A 22,354-nucleotide genomic window follows, 5' to 3' on the forward strand; every position below is an offset into this window, starting at 1 on the left:
GGGAAGGTGCAAGACTGCAGTGCCATCTAGTGGCAGCAGGAGAGATCGCTTGCTTCTGGACCTGTGTGCATTGGTTGTTTGGTTAATAGGGAGACCTGGATAATGGAGGATTGGATAAATGGGGTTCTACTGTAATTTCTCGTGTAAGATGATGCAAATCTCATTGAATTTGCCACCATCAGAGTGCATCCCTAGAGAATGAGGGCTCTAATTGGGGGAGAAATATAGTTTTCCTTATTAAATATCATATAAACTACCTTTATATGTCATGTTAGCACTCAGATTGCTTAAATATAATTTCCTGTGCTGCAGAGCTAATGCACTCTAGAGAGGATAGAAATCTCCATTATAGCACCAAATGCAGTACAGCAATTGTCTCCAATACACAAAACACGTCCTCCAAGAAACACATACTAGTAACTTAAGGCAATGCTTCCATTCCTTATTACTTTAAATAGGTCACAGTACATACATGGGAAGGAGAGGTGAAGAGGGCAGATTCTGGAGATTTAAGTATTTACCTGCACTAACAACAAATCCTTGCCAAACCTACATCATCATCGTATCTTTTTTCCACTGAGACAAGCTCACAAGTTCCTGTGGACTGTGAATCTTAAACCTACTAATTGGAGACTGAGCTGGGTGGTGTCTGGGCACTACTGTAATACCAGTGTTTGGTAACAATAATAAATAAGATGTGTTTTTGCAGGTTCACTATTGTTGCTGAGAGTCTTCAGCAAGTTCGCCAGCAGCTTAAAAAGCTTGAGGAATTGGAGCAGAAATTTACATATGACCCAGATCCCATTACAAAAAACAAACAAGTCCTGCAAGACCGCACCTGCAATCTTTTCAAACAACTCATTCAGAGGTAATGGATGCATGTGTTTGTTTGGTCTGTCTGTGTGAATGGATGGTAGACTCTTCCCAATTAACATGTCACACACAGGGGTTAATGCCCCACCTGCGTTTTCATTTATTCTTCACAAAAAACAAACAAACTGAGCTGTCTGTTACTAGGATTTTCCCTGTAAACTCTCCTGTTTAAGCCACTGATTCTGCACCCTTACATCAATGGGAGCTTTGCCATTGTCTTAGTGCACATAGAATCAAGCTTTGGCCCCTTAGTCCATTTCTTGTTTTCGGCTCTAGTCCTGCAAGCTGCTCCATGTAGGTTCGGCCTGGGGTCTACCCACAGAGATACATGCAGGATGAATACCTTGAAAACTGTCTACCTCTTATTCCCTTGGGTGGGAGTTAGGATGAGTCAGAATAGCCCTGCATCTCCATGCAGTTATTTATATTCCAGTAGTGATTAGAGGCCCCATCTAAGATCAGGGTCCCACTGTACAAATATGTAACATAAGGTTCCTGCCCTGAAGTAGTTACAGTCTAAACAGATAAGACAGATGAGATGTGGGAGGGGAAGAGGTCCAAAGGGATAAAGTGATTTGTCCAGGATCCCACAACAGGTTACTGTCTGAGCTGAGAATAGAACCCCCTATTCCTGAGTCCCACTCAAGCACCCTAGCTAACCCACAGTTGAAAGGGACTGAAATCAGCCCCTGTTCCATTAGAATCGGTGCAAATGGAGAAGATATAAAGGCCTAAATCCTGCCATTTTCCTTAGTCATATGCATAGTGTGATTGTGCGAGTAGGATGAGAAATACTGTCCTAGAGCCTGACATCCGGTCACTGTATCAACACTTTAAGAATTTAGTAATCCATAGTGCTGCTGATGGATCATTCCGTTACTTTACACTCTATCTCACCTATGATTGTACCAGTTCTGTCCTTTATTATTTACATGCTGTTTGATTATTAAAGTTGCTTGAAGTAGCTTTTGTTTTTCTTCAAACTGTTAATTATATTTTTAGTGCTCTTTTTTTTTTTTTAAAGCCCTGATGAAATAAAAGTTTATATTTTTGGAGTTCCATCCAAGTTAAAAACATATCACTTGAATAAGAATAGAGTCCAAGGATTTAGTACCTGAATAAATAGGTACTGAAAGTCCACACAATACCAATTTATTGTGGATAATTGTCAAAAATACTGTAGTAAATAAATCAGATTGTGCAATCTGTTTTGTGCTAAAGCGTCATCACTTTTTAACTGTATTGTAGCTCAAAATGTCCATGGTTTTGTTCCCCCTGCAGTTCTTTTGTGGTGGAGAGGCAGCCTTGCATGCCAACTCATCCTCAGAGGCCATTGGTTCTGAAGACTGGAGTGCAGTTCACGGTGAAACTGAGGTAATATTTCTTTGTGTTAAGCCTATTACCTCATTGACTTCCTGTAGCTGAAAGGGCCGCAAAACCTTCCATCTGGCTAAGTGACCAGAAACAAAATATATTGAGCGCTCTGTGACAAAGTGTTCTGGTAGGATTTCCCTGGGCCCTGCTTATCTTCCTCCCTCAACGCATCCCTCTTCCCACTCACTGCTCCACTTCCTTCCGGCTGAGAACTGACCAGGATTCTGTTTGGAACCCTCTGACTTTACTTCTTTGGTCAGGGACATGGTATCGAGTGACACAGTCCTGCCTTCCTAGCCAGAAGTGAGTTGAAGGCATACAGTGTAAAAACCCTTCAGGCCACTTTGATGTGGGGAGGGATGAACCACCATTAGTAGGCTAGCCATGGAGCACTATGCTGTATTCATGATTGCTCAGGGGCAGAATCTTGGAGTAACCCCCCCCCCCCCCAAAAAAAAAAACTGTCCTCTTCCCTTAAGCAATAGCTACCAGCTTCATGATTCATTTTGCTCAATTTCACAGTCATAGGATTAAAAAAAATCTTAAGTTTCATGATTTCAGCTATTTAAATCTGAAATTTCACAGTGTTGTAATTGCAGGGATCCTGACCCAAAAAGAAGTTGTGTGAGGTGGTGTCACAAGATTATTGTGTGTGGTGGTGAGGGTGGGGTTGCAGTACTGCTACCCTTACTTCTGCGCTGCTGCTGGCGGCAGTGCTGCCTTCAGAGCTGGGCAACTGGAGAGCAGAGACTGCTGGCCAGGAGCCCCACTGAAGGCAGAGCCACCACCATCAGCAGCGCAGAAGTAAGAATGGCATGGTGTAGTATTGCCACCTTTACTTCTGTGCTGCTGCCTGCAGAGTTGGGCCCTCAATCAGCAGCCGCCACTCTTCGGCCCCCCAGCTCTGAAGGCGGCAGCAGCACAGAAGTAAGGGTGGCATGGTATGGTATTGCCAGCCTTACTTCTGTGCTGCTGCTGGCAGGGTGCTGCCTTCAGAGTTGGGTGCTGGGCCAACAGCTGCTGCTCTCTGGTTGCCCAGCTCTGAAGGCAGTGCAGAAATAAGGGTGACAATACCGTGACCCCCCTAAAATAACCTGGAGACCCTCCTGCATTTCCCTTTTGGGTCAGGACCCTCAATTTGAGAAATGCTGGTCTCCACTGTGAAATCTGTATAATATAGGGTAAAAGCACACAAAAAATCAGATTTCATGAGGGGAGACCAGATTTCACAGTCCATGACGTGTTTTTCATGGCCATGAATTTGGTAGGGCCCTAGCAATAGCCGTTTTATACCATATTTAATGACACTTCCTTGACTAGAACTATAATTAGTTTGCCAATATCTCCTCTCCTTTCAGAAGCTTTGCATAGGTGTCAGCTAATAATACACTTACTTTCTTTGCTTATACTTGGAATAATTCTTTGCATAGAAGTGGTTAGGAATGGTCTTTCCCTGACGGGTGAGTCAATTCCCTTCCAGGCCTAGCCTTCAAAGTTCCTGTCTTTTGCATAGTTCTATAGTTCTCAGTAATACTGGTCTCCCTGTAAGACACTGCTACAGTTGTGATTTAGCATGGGAGCTCACGGCAGATCCCCCTTGATTATAATAGAGAGGGGGTGGCTGGTGGGGTGTTTTCCATCAGTGCCATAGACTCTTCATTGCATCCCTATCCCTGGTCTGAAATAGAGTGGAATTGCCTCTCCAGGGCATGCTACAGGGACCACTTGTTTCACTGTTACCTTTTAAAAGTGTTAGGTGGATTGAGGGGTAGGCCAGTGTATGGTGCGTTAGCATTTAATTACGAGCTGCAGCTTCAGAAAAATGGGGTGAGCTAACTGTGCTGCATTATTTGGTTTTGTAATTGCAAATAAATGGTAGGGCACTCAGAGCCGGTGTACAGGCACTGTTTATTATTCAAAATGGAAAGAATCAACAAATAAATATGTCAAAGATGACTTATCAGTGGGCAGTATCCAGTCAGTCAAAAGGGACCAGTCACACTCTCAGTGAAGTCTGTAGCAAAATGTCTGATTTAAATGAGAGTAGTATTGGACCCAAAAAAAATGGAAAGGAATTTCAGGCGGGGAAGTCAAAAGCAGGGTGGAAGTTTCATGCCGACTCATTGATTTTAAAAGGGACTGACAAACCAAGAAGCCATTTTGTTCATCACCAAAATAAAAGAGAATTAAAGCCTGTGCAGTTGCAGTCATCTGTACTTATTTCTCTTTCCAGATTGCTGGTGAAGCTACAGGAACTGAATTATAATTTAAAAGTTAAAGTCTTATTTGATAAGTAAGTTGCATCTTTTTCATATCCTGCATATAGTTATGATAATCAGCCCCAGTAAAAAACACATGAGATAGACATTTAACAACAGAGTAGACTTTGGGCCTTTTGGGCTACCATTTCCCCTATTTTAACTATAATTCTGCTTCCTTGCTAGGTGCAAGAGAACAGTTCCCCATGTCCTCGTCCATTTCTAGTATACCTTCGCACAACAGGGAAAGATGTAGACCCAGTCCTGCAGTGAGTTCCACATAGGTCCCAGCCATGCAGAGCTCATTGTAGTACTGGAGCCTTATTTGCTAAGGAAAGTCACTCACTGCGCGGGTAAATTACGTGTGAGCATGCACGTGCATTTCCCATTAATCATATCTGAGGGCAGAATTGACCCTATACTGCTATTTTCATTCACATACACTTTCATTATCAACTAAAAAGTAACAGAGGGTCCTGTGGCACCTTTAAGACTAACGGAAGTATTGGGAGCATAAGTTTTCGTGGGTAAGAACCTCACTTCTTCAGATGCAAGTGAGGTTCTTACCCACGAAAGCTTATGCTCCCAATACTTCCGTTAGTCTTAAAGGTGCCACAGGACCCTCTGTTACTTTTTACAGATTCAGACTAACACAGCTATCCCTCTGGTGATTATCAACTAGTCTCTCTCACAGTTAGCAGAGTAGGCATTCCACATTGGGCACTATACAGATGACAAGATTAAACTTTTAAGACAAAACAATTTTTGAGTTATCCACATGCAAAAAGAGCCCCCTAAAATAAACATTTGAGAAATGTCTTAACCGTAAAACAAAACAAAACCCTACTTATTCACACTCAAATCAGAAAACTCCAAACAGACTGTTACCAAATTTCCTAAACAAAATTCACCTGTCAGCCAACAACATGCTTGAGATAATTCAACACTATTGCCAAACCCAGGCATCCAAAATCAGGCCTCCAGAAATCATGATTGGCTGGAAAATGATGATATTTTAAAAAAAATGAACACAATTTTTTTTATCTATCTTCTATTCTTTAGTGTGCAGTGAGGCTTTTCTCCACAAACATTACAAGGGTTAGAAACTTACTTGAACAGAACAAAAACAAGCAGATTCTCGAATAATCATCTGACTCCAGGATCTGGGGCTTAACATCTAGTATTAAGAGATTTATGATAAAAATCCATGAGTACTGGCAACACTGTTTCAAGTTAAATGGTAGCTTTTTGTGCTTGAAATTAGGGGTTTAGAATGAAAGTAGCTTATGAACTCTTATATTTTGCAATGGAGTAGCAAAGTTATAAACAGTGTAGTAAACTGAAGGGCTGTCCTTGATTATAAAGGCACGTTGGAAAAATCTAAACTTTGGATGAAAATAAGTCCCCCCCCCCCCCCAAATGTGTGTGGCTTACTTTTGGAACTTACAAAGATCTGAATCTCCTTTGCAGGGACGTGAATGAGAAGAACACGGTAAAAGGGTATGTTGCATCTGCACTCTTCCCATTTTTTTGCCATGTTGGGTATTTTTAAAATGAATTAAAGTCTTATAACTCTCCCCCTCTCTTTGTGTAGGTTCAGAAAATTTAACATTCTGGGAACGAATACAAAAGTAATGAACATGGAGGAATCCACTAATGGAAGCTTAGCAGCAGAGTTCAGGCATCTGGTGGGGTACACTTTTCTTGCCTTCCCAGTTTTAGATCACTGTCTACTACGTCTTAAGTCACTGTTTGAAGAAAGCATTCCTTTAAGTACTGACTCTATACTGCTTTAAAGTGCCACTGCTTTCTACTGTAGTGGTACCAAATAGCCAAAAATCCCCTACATAAGGAGTTATGCCACTGACTTGAGTGAAATCAAGACTGGGTCCTAGGAGATCTGGAGGTCGTATTCTTTATAAGCTGTTACTACATTGGAAAGTTTTTACTGCCCTGTGGCCTGAAAAACATTTCCTAATGAGTTGTAACGAGGGTATCAGTTTCTTTGAGGAAAAGAGAGGAAACCTGCAGCAATGGAGGTGCTGGGGCAGTAGTGAGAGTTTCTGGAAAGGATTTTGCAGCAAGCCATGAGTAGGGATGTTCTAAATGTGTTGAGAAAGAAAGGTTAGAGCTGAATTGTCTAGGGAAGGGGCTTTTAAACAACAGCCTCACAATTTTAGCAGACTAAATAATCTCACTGCCATCCTGATTTAGGAAGGGTAGCCCCTGGCCCCTCCCCTGCTGTCCTCCCTCCCCCGCAACCTCAGCTCACTCGCTCCGCCACCGGTGCAGTGCTCTGGGCGGCATGGCTGTGAGCTCCTGGGACAATGCAGCTGCAGAGCCCACCCTGACCCGGTGCTCTGTGCTGCGTGGTAGCGGTGGCGGCGTGGCTGGAGCGCTGCCAGCCACCGGTGCTCCAGGTAGCACAGTGAGGGAGTGGGGGGGGGTTGGATAGAGGGCAGGGGAGTTCGGGGTGGTGGTCAGGGGGTGGGGGTGTGGATAGGGGTTGGGGCGGTCAAATAGGGGGTTGAATGGGGGCAGAGGTCCCAGGGGGGCAGTCAGGAAGGAGTGGGGGGTTGGATGGTGCGGCAGGGGTCAGTCATGGGCAGGGGTTCTGTGGGCAGTCATGGGACAGGGAGAAGGGGTGGTTGGATGAGGCATGGTCCTGGGGGGGGGCCCTTCAGGAATGAGAGGAGGGGTTGGATGGTGTAGAACTGATGAATGAAATTGTTTTTAATTGTTCACTTTATTAATGTAACTTCATAAGTAAAGTTTTATGAATGAAACAATATTCATTCATAAAACCGGTTACCCCAATAACTGGCTAATTAACAATTAAGATGCTTGTTAAGAGCCATAGCAGTTCAGTCAGCTGCCTTTGTAAATTTCACTATTAATTCAATTCCTGCTTAGATTACTGTTTCAGTATTAAGTATCAGAGGGGTAGCCGTGTTAGTCTGAATCTGTAAAAAGCAACAGAGGGTCCTGTGGCACCTTTGAGACTAACAGAAGTATTGGGAGCATAAGCTTTCGTGGGTAAGAACCTCACTTCTTCAGATGCAATTACATCTGAAGAAGTGAGGTTCTTACCCACGAAAGCTTATGCTCCCAATACTTCTGTTAGTCTCAAAGGTGCCACAGGACCCTCTGTTGCTTGTTTCAGTATTGTAATTTCTGTTCACCATTTATTACACTTGCCTACAGTGTAACTTCTGTTCACTGTTTGCCATCCATTATACTTGTTTATATTGTAACTTCTGTTTACTGTTTGCCATATTGTAATTCAAACCTCATTTTAAAACGCTTACTCCATTTTGTAAGGGCTTGCTGCAACCTTCATTTTTGCAAACCCTGCTGTAATCTTATTAGTTTAGATGTGTGAATGAGGTATGTATGGATGATGGAATCAACCTCCAGCCCCAGCCTGTCCTGATTAAATAAAGTTCAAACACCAACGGCTGAAGATGCAGACAGGAGCCCTAACAAAGTAAGAAAAATTCACCCTAAAAAGAAAAGGTACAATAGAGGGAACATCAAAGCCCAGTCCGAGGCTGAAAGTCATGTCTGCAATTGACAGGTGATCAATCACCAAACCCAGAGGCAGCGTGACACAGCAAGACCTATAGACTCTGAATTCAAACTAAAGCCTACAAAAAGGATGGGTGAGATGGAAAACTTTGGAGGAGGGTAACATTCTGCTGCCAACATGGAAGGGTATCGGTGCATGCCCAACAGAGACCCATCTCGTCCTTGTGCCCGGCTTTCCTGGCCAGTTAGCCGCCACAAGCTACGAACCCAAGCTGCAAACTCAAGCAGGACTGGTAACTATGCAGCAGCTGCAGAACATCTGATGGATGTGTGTGTGTGTGTGTGTGTGTGTATATAGGTATTAGGTATAGTGTGTGTGTATAAGGATTAAAATATTAGTTATTGGTCATAAATCAGATTGTTATAATAAATGTGGCATCTTTATCTTGTCCCCTTCAATAAGATCCTGCTAGTTTTTATTGGTATAACAATGGGGGGCGGCAAGGGTCTGGGGGCGGTCAGGGGACAGAGAGTGGGTGTGTGTGGATGGGGCAGGAGTCCCGGGAGGAGGGCAGATAGGAGGTTGGGGCCGGGCCATGACCCTCTCTCCTAACTGGCCCTCCATACAAATTTCTGAAACCCGATGCGGCCTTCAGGCCAAAAAGTTTGCCCACCCCTGGCCTAGACCTATATAGAGGGCACTAACTATGGTAGAGTCTGCTGATATTTTCCTGGACAGATTTAGGGTGGATGCTCATTGATAATAATCCATTATTTAGTCTATCTCACCCTCATCAATAATTGTTGCTGTGCCTCTAAGAAAGGCCTTTTCTACACAATCATTGCAGCATGATAAAAAGATATTAATTCAGCTTGCAATATCTGTTTTCACAGCAGAATGCTTTTATAAAGGGACAGTAGTTATCCACTGTATCTACAGTCAAATCCCCTGGTTCCCACATTTGGGAACTAAAGAGGATCAGAGACTAATGCAGCAGATTCATGGTCAGTTATGCAGAAGACTGTGCAAACGCTACTTTATTTATGTAAATACAAATAAAAGATGTGAGTAACAGTCACTTTTTCAGTCAGGACTGTCATTTATTTTGGGTTGTTCTTTTTGTTTGCAGCAATTAAAGGAACAAAAAAATACAGGAAGCAGAACTAATGAGGTAAGAAGCACTGACTTTTTCCTCCCCTCTTTTGGTCCAGTTATTTTTATAATATTAAGAACTATTAAATGCCTGATAGTGGGCCAAACTGCCCAATCCCATGGAAAAGTCCTCAAGAAGAAAATGGGCAGAGCAGAGTATGAACTTACCATCTCAGGGAAAGCCCTGGAATCACAGACATAGACGCTGTACTATACGGAAGATCCCAGCTCGGTGCTTTTCCTTTGTGCCTTCCTCCCTATGGCAGCATGGCTCTAACAAGAATTTTTGCCAATGGCAGAATTCCCTGGGATTGCACAGTAGCAGACATGGAGGGGACTCAGAAAGTTCCTGCTGAAATGTCCATGTGTTCTCTAGGGACTCATTCTTTCTAAGCCAGGAGACCATCAAAGATGGTCACAGTAACTGCTCCCTTCCCTGCCTAATGACACTTGTTCTAATCCCTAGAAGCACTTAATTTGAATATTTGAAAAATGGCTTATAGGGGGCTTGCTTTTACATTAACCAGTGAATACTAAATGTCATTATTTGGACGGACAGTAACTTCATAGCTTATCCACTGCTGGGGAAATAGAAGGTGTGATGGAGCAGGGTGGATTTGACCTGGGAATGTTGCAGGGGAGTTACATTGGGGATGGGTAGGGTAACCATACGTCCAGTTTTTCCCGGACATGTCCGGCTTTTCGGCAATCAAACCCCCGTCCGAGGGGAATTGCCAAAAAGCCGAACATGTCCGGGAAAATGCCGGCTCTGCTCCTCCCCTGACTCTTCGGCTCTGTTTAAGAGCCGAGCTGCCCGAGCGCTATGGGCTTCAGGCAGCCCCCTTGCCTCCGGACCCCAGCTGCCGGCTGGGCACTTCCCCTCCCGGGCTCTGGCGGTGCAGGGTCCGGAGGCACGGGGGCTGCCCGAAGCCGATAGCGCTGGGGCAGCTCGGCTCTTAAACAGAGCCGAAGAGTCAGGGGAGGAGCAGAGCCTCCGGCCGCGGCGGCTCTGCTCCTCCCTGACTCTTCGGCTCTGTTTAAGAGCCGAGCGCTACGGGCTTTGGGCAGCCCCCATGCCTCTGGACCCTGCGCCGCCGGAGCCCGGGAGGGGAAGTGCCAGGCCAGGGGCGCAGGGTCCGGAGGCATAGGGGCTGCCCGAAGCCCAAGTGCTACCGGCTTCACGGTTTGCTGGGCAGCCTCCAGACCCTGCGCCCCCGGCTGGGTGCTTCCCCTCCCGGGCTCCAGCTGCGCATGGCAAACCGTGAAGCCGGTAGCGCTCGGGCAGCCTTTCCGCGCGGCTGGGAGTGGGAGGGAGCGGAGTTAGGGCGGGGTTGGGGTGGGGCGGGAAATGGGCGGGGCCAGGGCCTGTGGGGGGGTCTTCTTTTTTAATTGGTTAAATATGGTAACCCTAGGGATGGGGGACTTCCCTTGAAGGAAGATCCCTGAGCTGTAACCTGAGCCAGGAGGGGGGTTGGGAGATGTGACACCTTCTGGCCGGAAGACTGGACAAAGGAGAGGAGGAGCTGGGGGGAGGGGGGAAGAGAGCTGCTGGAGGAGTTTTTAGTTTCAGTTTTGTGCTGGGTGGTGGAACGCAGGGAATCCCAAGGCTGGGGTCTAAGCTCCCTGCCCCCCAGAAGGACTTGACTGAGGGGTCCTGGCTGTACCTACAAGCCCTGTTTTAGACTGCGTTCCTCCTGTCCAATAAACCTCTCGTTTTACTGGCTGGCTGAGAGTCATGGTGAATCCCAGGAAAAGGGGTGCAGGGCCCTGACATCCCCCCACTTCGTGACAGAAGGTACCTTCCCAAATTGGTTCCCATACAATATTTAACATAACATATCAATCCTAACAGCCTAAAATGTCTTATTTACGATGTTTTAAGAATTTGAGCTTAATCATTTAATTCCCTATGATTGTTTTTTAAAGGGTCCTCTCATTGTAACAGAAGAACTTCATTCCCTCAGCTTTGAAACTCAGCTGTGCCAGCCTGGGCTGGTAGTAGATCTAGAGGTAAGGTTACTATATAGATTAGATAGGGGTGGAATTAATTCTGAGTAATTTTATTCAGAGGTTCTAAGTTATTTGAGTACAGTAGAAACCCCATTTTATGAAATAATTGGGACCTGAGTTCAATTTTTAGGAATGTTTCAGAATTACAGTAGCTATGGTGCATAAGATGCAGCATGGTGCATTGTGTCGCTTTCTTGACTTCAAGCCTGTGCAAAGGAATTTTCAATGCACTGAAGACGTGCTTGTTCTTCATCAACATCACTTTTGTTGTGATTTTTATTGTCCTCTTGGGAAAAAATAGTTTGTAAGAGTGGTATTCATAAAATTAAGGTTCTACTGTATTAGAATTTTCAGCATTTTTTCCGCCTCCATTGTTGTTTTCAAATACATTGAGGATACTTAGCAGTGTCACCGCATATAGTGATAGGGCCTTTGTATTTTGAGTCTTTCAAATCTCAGTACCTAAGTAAGGCTGAGTCTAGTTTGTAAAACCTCACAAAGAACACTCTGTGTTGCAGAAATGCTACCTGCAGTTCTTTAGGTAGCACCCTTCCCGTCAGGTCAGAACTGAACCAGTGCCCCAGGCGAGCATTAGAAGTGCTGCTGGAGGTGCCAACTTTTGAATGAGATGTAAAACTGACTCTTTGGTTGAAGGGATATTCACCCACAACATACTTCCCCAGTCCCAAAAAACTCAACTCTCCATCCCCTCCATATGCAAACATAAAAGACATCAATCCAAATTGATTCTATGATTCTAAAAGGTTTGGTAAGTTATAATCATGTGAAAATAGGGAACGATAGAAACTGTTTTGTAAACGTAATTATAGCAATCTCTACCAGCTCTTACTACATTCCTTCACTAGTGAGTCTTTGACATTTTGTGTTTTTCCTATTTATGACAGAATTTCCAAGGATGCCGCTGCTTTTTTAGCATGACCTTTATGAGGTCTAAATGCCATCGTTAACCTTAAGTATGTTACATTGCCCCTGTCTGGTGTGTACCTGCTATAGGCCCTGTCAGCAATAGTGGATCCACATGCATATAGACACTGGTAATGCAGCAGTTTTTCATAAAACCACTTCACAATATTGATCAGAATTAATTAGTTGTACAGACATAGCCCACTTAATCACAAACTGATAATGTATATATTGTATATGAAAGATTATAGTATATATACTTAAATCAATTTCAGTGTAAAAAAAGTATACACAGTAGAATAACTGTATCACAAATAATTCCAAAAATCTCTCTCCTTTATAGACCACATCCCTTCCCATTGTTGTGATCTCAAATGTGAGCCAGCTTCCAAGTGGATGGGCTTCCATTTTGTGGTACAACATGCTGACTACTGAACCGAAGGTATTTACAGAATAATTACTTCTAAGTGTTGTTGGCATGAAAGATAGATAGGATGTTAAAAGTGTAAGTCAGTATCCTGAAACTATTGTGTAATTTACAAGGGAGATGTGGGTTGTCTTTCCATGTTAATTCATAATATTTGACATACAGATGCTCCCCGTAAGTCAAATTGTGCGTAAGTTGGGAACGCATACCTGACAACTATGCACAAAAAAACCAAAACACTTACGGAGCTTTTTCCGTAAGTGCGGATTTGTGTAAATTGGGTCTTGCATAACCCAGGGAGCGTCTAATTCATTCTTTCATCTTTATTCTGAAGTTCAGTTCTTATGAGATCTAGGATTGTTTTGTTGTTGTTTTTGTTTGGCTGGGGTTTATGTTTCTTGTGTGTGCTTTTTTTAAACCAAGCAAACTGTTTTGTAATATTCATTATGTTTTATACAGCTGTTTTCAGATTTTTTTTGGCTTCTCCCAGTGTACTGTGTATATTCAGTAATTAAATCCACTGCTCTTCAGTAACATGGAATGGTTTATTGGGTAAGATTAAACCCAAAAAGAAGTGCCATAGCTTTCTTTTTTCTCGGAGAACAAGAGTCTCTCAGTATTGTTAACTGCTTCTCCATGGTTAGCTGGACCTTCTGTCTATGTAGAAGTCCTCATTTATCGTCAAACTTCACCATATCTTATGCAAACTCAAGCGTTACTTTTTTAACCATACACTTATGCTCATGCTAAGTTTCATGTGTGTTTAAGATTGTGGACATGGTGTTTTCTCTCTAGAACTTGTCTTTCTTTCTGAACCCACCTTGTGCAAGATGGTCTCAGCTTTCTGAAGTGCTGAGTTGGCAGTTCTCTTCCGTAACTAAAAGGGGACTTCATGCAGATCAGTTGAGCATGCTGGGGGAGAAACTTCTTGGTATGATTCTATAACAAATTTTTCTATATCTACAAACCCTTTTATTATGTTCCTTCCTCTTGGTTATATTAAGTAAGTAGATGGACTGCTAGAGAAAAATGACTTATTGCTAGATAAAAATGGAATGAACTTTTCCATAGAAAAAACATGAAAAGCTTGTCTCCCCCGGCCTTTTTCTAAGTCAAATTTTGAAATTTTTTTGACCAGCTGTACTTACTACCATGTTGGACTGTTATGTTTTTAGTTGCAATTATCCTCCATTGTTACTTTGTTTAGAGAAACTAATTTTACACTCTATTTTGTAATGGTATTTTTATAGCTATACTCTGTAGCCCAGTTTTAAACTATTAATATTCAGTGTTCTGTAATGCAGATAGAGGTTGTATTGTGGTCATACACTTAGTGTTGAAGCCATTTTCCACTTCTCTACATGCTAGATAGTTTGTATACTCTAAGGATTAGCTCCTACAGATCTCTCTCTCTCTCACACCCACACCCACACACACACACACCCCTTCTGAGCAAGGGTTTACAGGATTGGGACCAAATCTGCTTCTGAGAGGGCACTGAAATATTCCTTCAAGAAATGGGTCATTTAGCCCAGTAACTGTAATTTTTGTCTCAGGTTTTCATGTTACACTTGCCCATAGACCAGGACCTGCTATATACAGTCTTGACGCAGTGCATAAAAGGCAGGGCAAGACCAAGAGACCTGCGACTACTTTAAAGGAATGTATCAAGTTAAAAATCTCCTGCCCTCCCCCCCCCCATCCTTAGCTAAACTAATTCATTGTTCAATTTTTGAGTATTCCCACTTGAACAATGAAAAGGTGTCGGTTTTCTTTCTGGTTCTCCAAGACCCTGACTAATTCAATTCTGTAGTGTTTGGATAAGAGAGTCTGGAAGGATACATTTAATTAAAAAAACACAAAACTTTTGTTACTAATTCCCAGAAGCATTCCCATTAGTCTTAAATTTTATAAAAGGTTATATTTAAAAAAAAAATATATAGATTGGAAATCCCTGCTGTCCAGTGTTTTATAAAGCATTTTTTCTAGCTCTAGTAAGTTCTCAAAATATCAAATCTTTAAAAGGTTAACAATTTACCATGGTTAGTTTAGATCACTTCTCTGTGTTTTAAAATTCTGTAATATTTAACAAAGGCAGAATATATTCATCATAAAAAAAATAAAGGTTTCCTGCTGTTAGAGCGATATTGATCGCTGACATCTCTGTTTGTTTAGTATTTTACAACTTGGGAAATTCCCAAACGGTGATAACCTCCACTTAAGTTTGTAAATAGGTATCCTCCATCTTATTATATTACATTTGAGTTATAAAACCTAATCTTAGCACTGGAAAGATTGATGGGAGAATCCTTATTAGCTGTAATAAATTCAAGACTTCCTTCTGTGCTGTATGTAGTTCACTGGTCCGTGGAGTTCAGCGATCTGATAAAGCCTGTATCCATTCTTCCAGATGTGAGGGCATGCATAGTCTGTGCTGTGATACTATGGATGGTACTGGGAACTGAGACTCATTCTAGATGGACACGGGGCCGGGGAAGATTTCTCCCTTGTGCCTGAAACTTGTAGTCTGATTGATTAATATTGAGAGTAGGAGTAGGATACTGGATGGAGTCAGAGTTGGAAAGGCTTGCAGCTGACAAGCCAGTATGTCTAGTTTCCCCTGAGATTCTGCAGGTCCCACGCCTCATAGCTAAAATCCAATTGTGAATGTAGTGGGAATACTTAATAGTAATAAGCAACCGAATATTTGTCCTCTGAGTGTAGCTACAAATATACACTACTTCCCTAGTGATGTTGTGTGCTTAGGGGGATTTTGAGCATGTTGCCATTGATGTAGCAGAGGCAACTGGGCTACACTTTCCTTTAATGGAAAAGCCACAGACATTATTTAAATCAAAACACGCACATATGCTACAGGATTCGAAAGGGAAAGAAAATGATTCCATGGTTAAGGGTAGGCTTGGAAGCCGGGATAGGAGGCTTATTCCTCGCTATGATACAAGCTTTCTGTGTGACCTTTGGCAAGTCACTAAAACTGAAATGGGAATACTTGATCTCACAGGATGTTGCAATGATTGATGAGTTAATAGGCCAAATCTCTCTCTCAACTCACGTGGATAGTCCTAATTTCAGTGTGGTGGCTTCTGCCAATAAGTGGAGAATGATTGGACCACATTTCTAAAATTATTTTGAAGATGAAAATGTCTTAGTACGTAAGAACAGTTTTAGATTCTCTCTTTGTAGTTGGATTAGTTCCTACCCTATTTTATTGTTAATATAAAATCTGTAGCAGAGCTCTCGATTGTTCTTACTGGTGCCTGTCAGAACATAGATTTGTCATTCACATACATTCTCCTTCTCCAGAACACTTTCTAGAGGGGCTACTCTGCAAAACCGCATTGCTAGCTCTGCACCAGCTATTTGAACAGTTAAATCAACAGCTTCTCTTCCTTCTTTTTCACACCCCTAACTGAAACTAAACAAATGCTTAGAATTTATTATGTAAATACAGATTGGTTTCACCTTCATTAAGTCTTGAGCCTAAATGATATTTCAAAGAAACATGTTGTCTGAAACCAGTCTATTGGTTTGTTGTTTAGGTCCAACAGGTGGAGGCTCTCTTGATGGCCTTATTCCTTGGACAAGATTCTGCAAGGTAGGAACTGTCTATTTAACAAGTTAGATCATGAAGACAATGCTTCGACTCCTCTTGTTTGAGGATTCTCTTGCATGGAGTTTTTCAGCTTGAGTAGAGTATTGTACTAAATACTACTTTATACTTTTTTCACTAGGCTTTTGGGAAGGCAAGGGGTGTGTGTGAATATTTTGATTCAGTTATGGTTGGTTCATGTAAGTTATATGGGGGTGAGATTAGACTGCTGAGTTGTGTGCATCTTTTCAGGGACTGAATCTTACTTTCTATAGAAGTCACGTAGAGCACTTTGTTCTATTATATTGAAATACATAAATCCATAGATACAACAATCTGCTGTTCCTGGCTTTTATTCCTGCACTTTTATTTCACCCGTTAATCAAGTGAAGGAGCTTCATTGCTCTTAAACAAAAAGGGTAGTTCTCCAGTGGACAGGAGCTGGGTTGCACAAGTTAACTCTGCAACTAAGACATACCCTAATATACGTCCCTGTGGTGGCAGCAGGTCACATGTAAGGTCCTGCAGGCCCAGGTACCCCCTTGCCAGCCCAAGCTTCTCTTCTCTTCCCTGTGCCACACAGACCAGCTTAGGATGGTACCAATGAATGCACCTCATCCCAACACAGCATCTTTCCTCTTAGGGAGTGGAGGAACTGGAGCTATTAGAGAGGAGGGAAGAGAGGAAACAGCAAAAAAATAAATAAATGAAATAAAAACCAACAACAAAAAGGAACAAAGAAAGAGGGAAAATGTTAAGAAAAACAGGGGTGAAGAAAAGAGGAAGGAGAGACACTGCAGCTTTTTCAGGACATTGTTATAAGTTGAGTCCATTGTAGTCTGATTTCTTTTTGTAACATTTGTCTTCCTCCCCATGTACTGTAATTTCAGGAAAATATAAATGATAAAAATTTTCCCTTCTGGCTGTGGATTGAGGGCATCCTTGAACTCATTAAAAAACACCTCTTGTGTCTCTGGAATGATGGGTAAGACTCTTGTATGTTGCTAATGAAGATGAATGGCTGATGATTCAAGCCTTTAGCTCTGTTAAAATGACAGTTGTGATAGGAAATAAAATAGGAGTGCTAATAGGGCAAATGAGGTTTGTTCTGGGTCTTTGTTGGAAGGAACCAGACAGATCCTCTGCATGTTAGCTGAAGCAGTGGTAAAAAGACCATGAGTTTAGTGAATAAACCCATTGCCCTTCCTTTTAATGCCAAAGGTCAAAGTTCAGATTAAGTGAGATGAGCCACCAGCTCTCAACCTACAGTGCAGTGAGCTTTCACCACATCCCAAGGCAGAACTGAGTTTGCTCATAAGAACAGGAGTTTAGCAAGTGAAGACTGAGGTGCTGTGGGGGAATTTTGTACAACGTTCACTCGTTTTAAAAAGTGCATTTGTGAGCCTCCTGTTGGCAACAGCTGGATTGACTGAATCCTTTGATACCAGTGATGGAGTCCAGCTACAGCAACTACTTTTTTTCTGATCAAATGTTAAAGAATTAAAATGTTAATAGTAAAGCTCTTTTCCAGATTGAAAATTCAGCTCCTTTAATAATGTTTAGAAACCTTGGGACTATGTGACATCAGCAACACTGAAACCCTTTAATAATGGGCTATGACTGCTGCCAGAAATAGGCTAAAAATGAGGTTTTAATCCTGCTTTTTAGTTGTCAGTTCAGATTTGACCTTATTTTACAACCCTGTTGACAGCTCATATATGATGAAAGGTGCTTCTGATCCTGCGAATGAACCTTCACTATGTATTAAGATTGGCAATCAAGAACTAATGAAAGCAGTGACAAACTTTCTTACTATTTTAATGACAGTTTTAGGGTGTTTATACTGGCAAGATAATACTCATATCCAGGACTAACAAACATAGACCAGGAAAATTATGAATATAGCCTTTGATTGAACAAGGTGCTTATGCGTGTGAATAATAGAAGTTCTCATGTGCTTCAGATTAGGCAAATGCTTAAGTGCCTTGCTGAATTTGGCCCACAGATATTACTGAGTTAACGGGGAAGTTACTATACTAACGTGTGCTGTGTTCTCACCCTGATTTTCTGCTTAGCTACCACAGATCTCTCTCCACTGACTTCTGCCCTCAAAGCTTCCCATTCAGATGCCCCCAAAAAACTTGTCACCTCCACCCTACATAAACTCCTCTTTTTCTATCTATAATCTCTGCTCCTCTTTGAAAATCTTGGCCCTAATCTTTGCAAACTGATTAGCACCCATTGAGGGGTCCAGATTTTCATAAGTGTCAAATTCCCATTAGACTTAACAGTGGGAGCAACTGGCTGCTGAGCATTTTTGAAGATGCAGCCAGAAGACTTAACGCTCACACCCATAAGAGGTTTTTGCTTATTTGTTTGTTTTTAATTCATAGGGTGAAATCTTGGCTCTATTAAAGTTAATGGGAATTTTGCCACTGACTTCAGGGGAACCAGGATTTCACCACTGGTATCCAGGGCGCTCTCTCTCTGTATAATTATAACATTAATACCATCTACAAGAAGAACATCTTACAGATATACAGAGTTGTAAACAACAAATTTCCTCCTTGTTGTAAATAGTGCTCTGTTTGTTGGCAGAAGAGCAGAGACAGAAATAAAAGGTACAAACAAACCTTTCTTTTCGACTAAACCTAGAGGATTTGCAGGCAGGCAACACAATAAAATGATCAATAGGAACAAAGATAAAATAGGTTTGTTACGTCAGCTACAGGCTTTAAAACATTTATTGTTTGTTCTTTTTCGAAAAGCCAAATAGCTGAAAGTTAATTAAGAGGGGCTAATAACCCACTGGAACCGCAAGAGGCCCTGAATCAGATGGACTGCCAACCATTCTGACTCTTTTTTTGTACAGTATGAACGCTTGTTGCATATACATGGCATCAGCATTGGTCTAATAGGGATCATAATGCCCCCACATTGCCTTTTTCATATATGAAGCTGAAGATTAACATAAAAAGGATTGGGATATATAGTCCTCAAGGGATCCTTTGTAACTGTTACCTACAATATCTGAAGTGTTCTTCTTTTAAAAAAAAAAATCTCTAAATGTATATAATTTACCTTGTAGATTTCTACTGTTCTCTTTTGGGTAGATGGTGATTTCCTAATGTACTGGGTTTGCCAAGATACACATTTACCTAGAGTAATGGTGGTTTAATTACATAAATGAGTGTTTGCATAAGGAAAGAGCAATAGTTCAGAGGACTTTTGAACTCCTAGATAAATAAAATTGAGTTTAAACATTATTTTAAAGCAAAACTTCTGCCTCTCCCTCAAACTATGATCTACTAGAGAAAACCTGGACAATATTGCTAAGTGACTGTGTCAGAGCTACCTCATCCCCAACCATGAAAACACAGATATTGCTAATAGATAGAGGTCATTGTCTTGAGAGCAGTCTCTTCCTTCATGTCCTTGTTTGAGACCCTCCCTGTGTCATCTCGATGTTCAGACATCACCACCTTTTAAGGTCTTCACCATCATGTCTGTAAAATAGATGTTACTCTAGGATACCCCGCTGGCCCACTCTGCCCTGCACAGGTAAATTTAGGCATCGCAAGCAGATTAGACACAGCCCCATATGCTCTCCTTAGAGCTTCTTTCCTTCAAGACCACAAAATCACCCCAGATCACTCTGAAGCATTATCTGACAAAAGATAAACCTTTCCAGAGGGACAAAGCATCTTAGTACCCATGGTACCAAGAGGGTAAGAAAGTTAATGTGCGCTACTATCAGAGTGTTGCCAAGCATAAGAGAACGTGGTTTAACACACAATGAAATACTGGTGTTGAAATAAACTAGACTGTTAATATCTGATCTAGCAGAGATACATATGCTATCTGGGAAGTGAGCACAAACCCAAAGAATACTGAGAAACCCAAACAATTGTCTTTGATTCTGACAGGAGCACGGGATACTAAAGCAAACACAGCACGTCAAAAAGGAACGCAGTGACAATTTTTGTTAATACCCACTTAATGCTCTCTCTCAGTTAAAATGCCACCTAGGCCCTGGTCTTGCAAACACACGTGAGTAAGTTGAGTAATTTTACTCATTGAACCAAGACACTGGTTGTTTTGGATAACTGAAACCAATTTCTGATTTTAAAAAGTGTTGCAACAACATCATTTTATAGCACGTTACACATAGCAGGAGAGAAAAGGCTGAATAGCACTCTCTGCTTAGCTGCTGCTCAAGGACTACTGCACCCAGGAGCGAGAGAGTGCATTTTAATTTGTGCATTGATGGTGGTGTTATAGCCGCATAGGATGTTATAAACCAATTGGAAAATTCTGCTTTTAGTTACATGAGGTAGCCCAATAATAGGCTTTGGATGTACTTAGAAGTAAACTGTACAATTTTTCTTTTAATATTACAGCTGTATCATGGGTTTTATCAGTAAGGAGAGAGAACGTGCTTTGTTAAAGGACCAAAGGCCAGGGACCTTTTTACTGAGATTTAGTGAAAGTAGCCGAGAAGGAGCCATCACTTTTACCTGGGTAGAGGGATCCCAAAATGGTAAGTAAATACAGAGAATAACTTGGGTTTATACCTACATTTTAAAACCAAAGTTAAAAATCCTTGGAGCCCTCTGTCTCCCTTACTGGCAATAACATGAAATTAACAATCCCATCTGATAAGTGCCAAAGTACCACCACAAGTACAATATTCCATCAACAATCTGGTAGGCTGCTTTAATTACTTCAGTGGGGACAGGGGCATTTCCAGGGGAATCAGTTTGGCCTATAAAGTTGTGGAGGACAAATCCCCAAGGTCCCCCCTAGTATCATTTCCCCCATACAGGTCACCTCCATCCCAAGATATCCTAGTACATATCCTTCATACCCCCCCTCCGCCCCAAGGTGCTCCCAGCTCTCACCTGCATCTGCTCAAGATTCCCCTATCCCCAAGATGCTGCTGCACTGCCCCCATCCCCCTGCACAGAGATCCCACCTTTGACCCTGTAATGCCAACACCCCCCCAGTCCTGCTCCCCTACTCCACCTGCTCCCAGCAGCTCCCCTGCACCTGTCTCCAGAGAGGGGGAGAGAAGACACTGGGGGATGGGCAGCTAGGACTCCTCTGCAATCAGCTCAGCTCCCTGCCTGGCTGGCTCCTTCCCTGCTGGGCTCAGACCAAGGCTGGCTGGGGAGGGGCCTGGGCGGGGCAGGGATTACACTGATTGCAAAGGAGAGGCTCCTTGCATCTTCCTGCCTATTCTGTAGGAGACAGATCGCCCCTACCTGGCAGGAGGCTGCAGCTGCTGCTCCTGCTGATGGAGCCCAGCTACTAAACAGCCTAGGAGAAACTGCTGCTGCTGAAAGCCGCTGCCTCACCCATTGTTTCTCCTTCTCTGCAGCCTTCCCGCACCTTCCTTTGCCAGTCAAAGGCTGAGGGGAAGACACAGTGTTGTCCCATATCCAAACTTTCAGCTTGCAGGGGGTCCCTGCCCCGCTCACCTCCATAATAAAACAGCCAATGTTATTTGGGTCAAATCAGGTACAGGTGATGTGATCTGAATTTTATCAGAAAAGGCTGAAAAGGGCCAGTCTTGTAAATTTCAGCATGGTTTAATTTAAATATATGATTACAGCCCATTTCCAGAGGTGAACACAAGTCACCCCAGTCACTCTGAATAAAACATGTGAAAAGAACCATTTGCACATACGTTAGGTCATACTTTCCTCTGCATGGAGCGGTACTTGCTTTGGAAATAAAAACTAAATTGTGACAGTGCAAATTAGATTTCATTCTGTAAGGCTCTTCCTTCACTTGACCCTCTCTGAATATGTAAGCTCAGCTGTGTTTTTCTGTATCCTTTTAACCATGCTTTTGGCATCATCTCTAGGATTCACATTCTTCTTTATTCACTAGAACCTCAGTTCCATTCGGTAGAACCTTATACCAAGAAGGAGCTCTCAGCTGTTACTTTCCCTGATATCATTCGCAACTACAAAGTGATGGCGGCCGAAAATATTCCTGAAAATCCACTGAGCTATCTGTACCCAAATATTCCCAAAGATAATGCCTTTGGGAAATACTACTCCAGACCCAAGGAGAGTAAGTGATATCAGCATTTCATTTGCAGAAGTATTTTGAGGTATTTATTTGTCATTGAAATGTTGGAACACCAGATATCTGTGGTATACAATTAAATGATGGTAGTTGAACCAGAA

At 42.4% G+C, this 22,354-nt stretch overlaps 1 protein-coding gene across 3 annotated transcripts in view; it reads left to right on the plus strand.

The window, feature by feature from the left end:
- The window catches only part of STAT1 (signal transducer and activator of transcription 1), a 39,775-nt gene that overhangs the window by 13,793 nt on the left and 3,628 nt on the right, over nt 1-22,354 (plus strand). For all 3 annotated transcript variants that reach the window (XM_054043408.1, XM_054043407.1, XM_054043409.1), the window contains exons 9-21: nt 710-868; nt 2,155-2,247; nt 4,481-4,540; nt 5,976-6,005; nt 6,100-6,193; nt 9,164-9,205; nt 11,113-11,196; nt 12,464-12,562; nt 13,343-13,478; nt 16,108-16,163; nt 17,048-17,142; nt 20,558-20,697; nt 22,053-22,238. In XM_054043408.1, coding sequence (XP_053899383.1) covers nt 710-868; nt 2,155-2,247; nt 4,481-4,540; nt 5,976-6,005; nt 6,100-6,193; nt 9,164-9,205; nt 11,113-11,196; nt 12,464-12,562; nt 13,343-13,478; nt 16,108-16,163; nt 17,048-17,142; nt 20,558-20,697; nt 22,053-22,238 — 1,274 coding nt within the window. The remainder of the gene's footprint in view (nt 1-709; nt 869-2,154; nt 2,248-4,480; nt 4,541-5,975; nt 6,006-6,099; nt 6,194-9,163; nt 9,206-11,112; nt 11,197-12,463; nt 12,563-13,342; nt 13,479-16,107; nt 16,164-17,047; nt 17,143-20,557; nt 20,698-22,052; nt 22,239-22,354) is intronic.

This window comes from Malaclemys terrapin, chromosome 11, assembly GCF_027887155.1.
Source record: "Malaclemys terrapin pileata isolate rMalTer1 chromosome 11, rMalTer1.hap1, whole genome shotgun sequence".
Classification (NCBI taxonomy): Eukaryota; Metazoa; Chordata; order Testudines; family Emydidae; genus Malaclemys; species Malaclemys terrapin.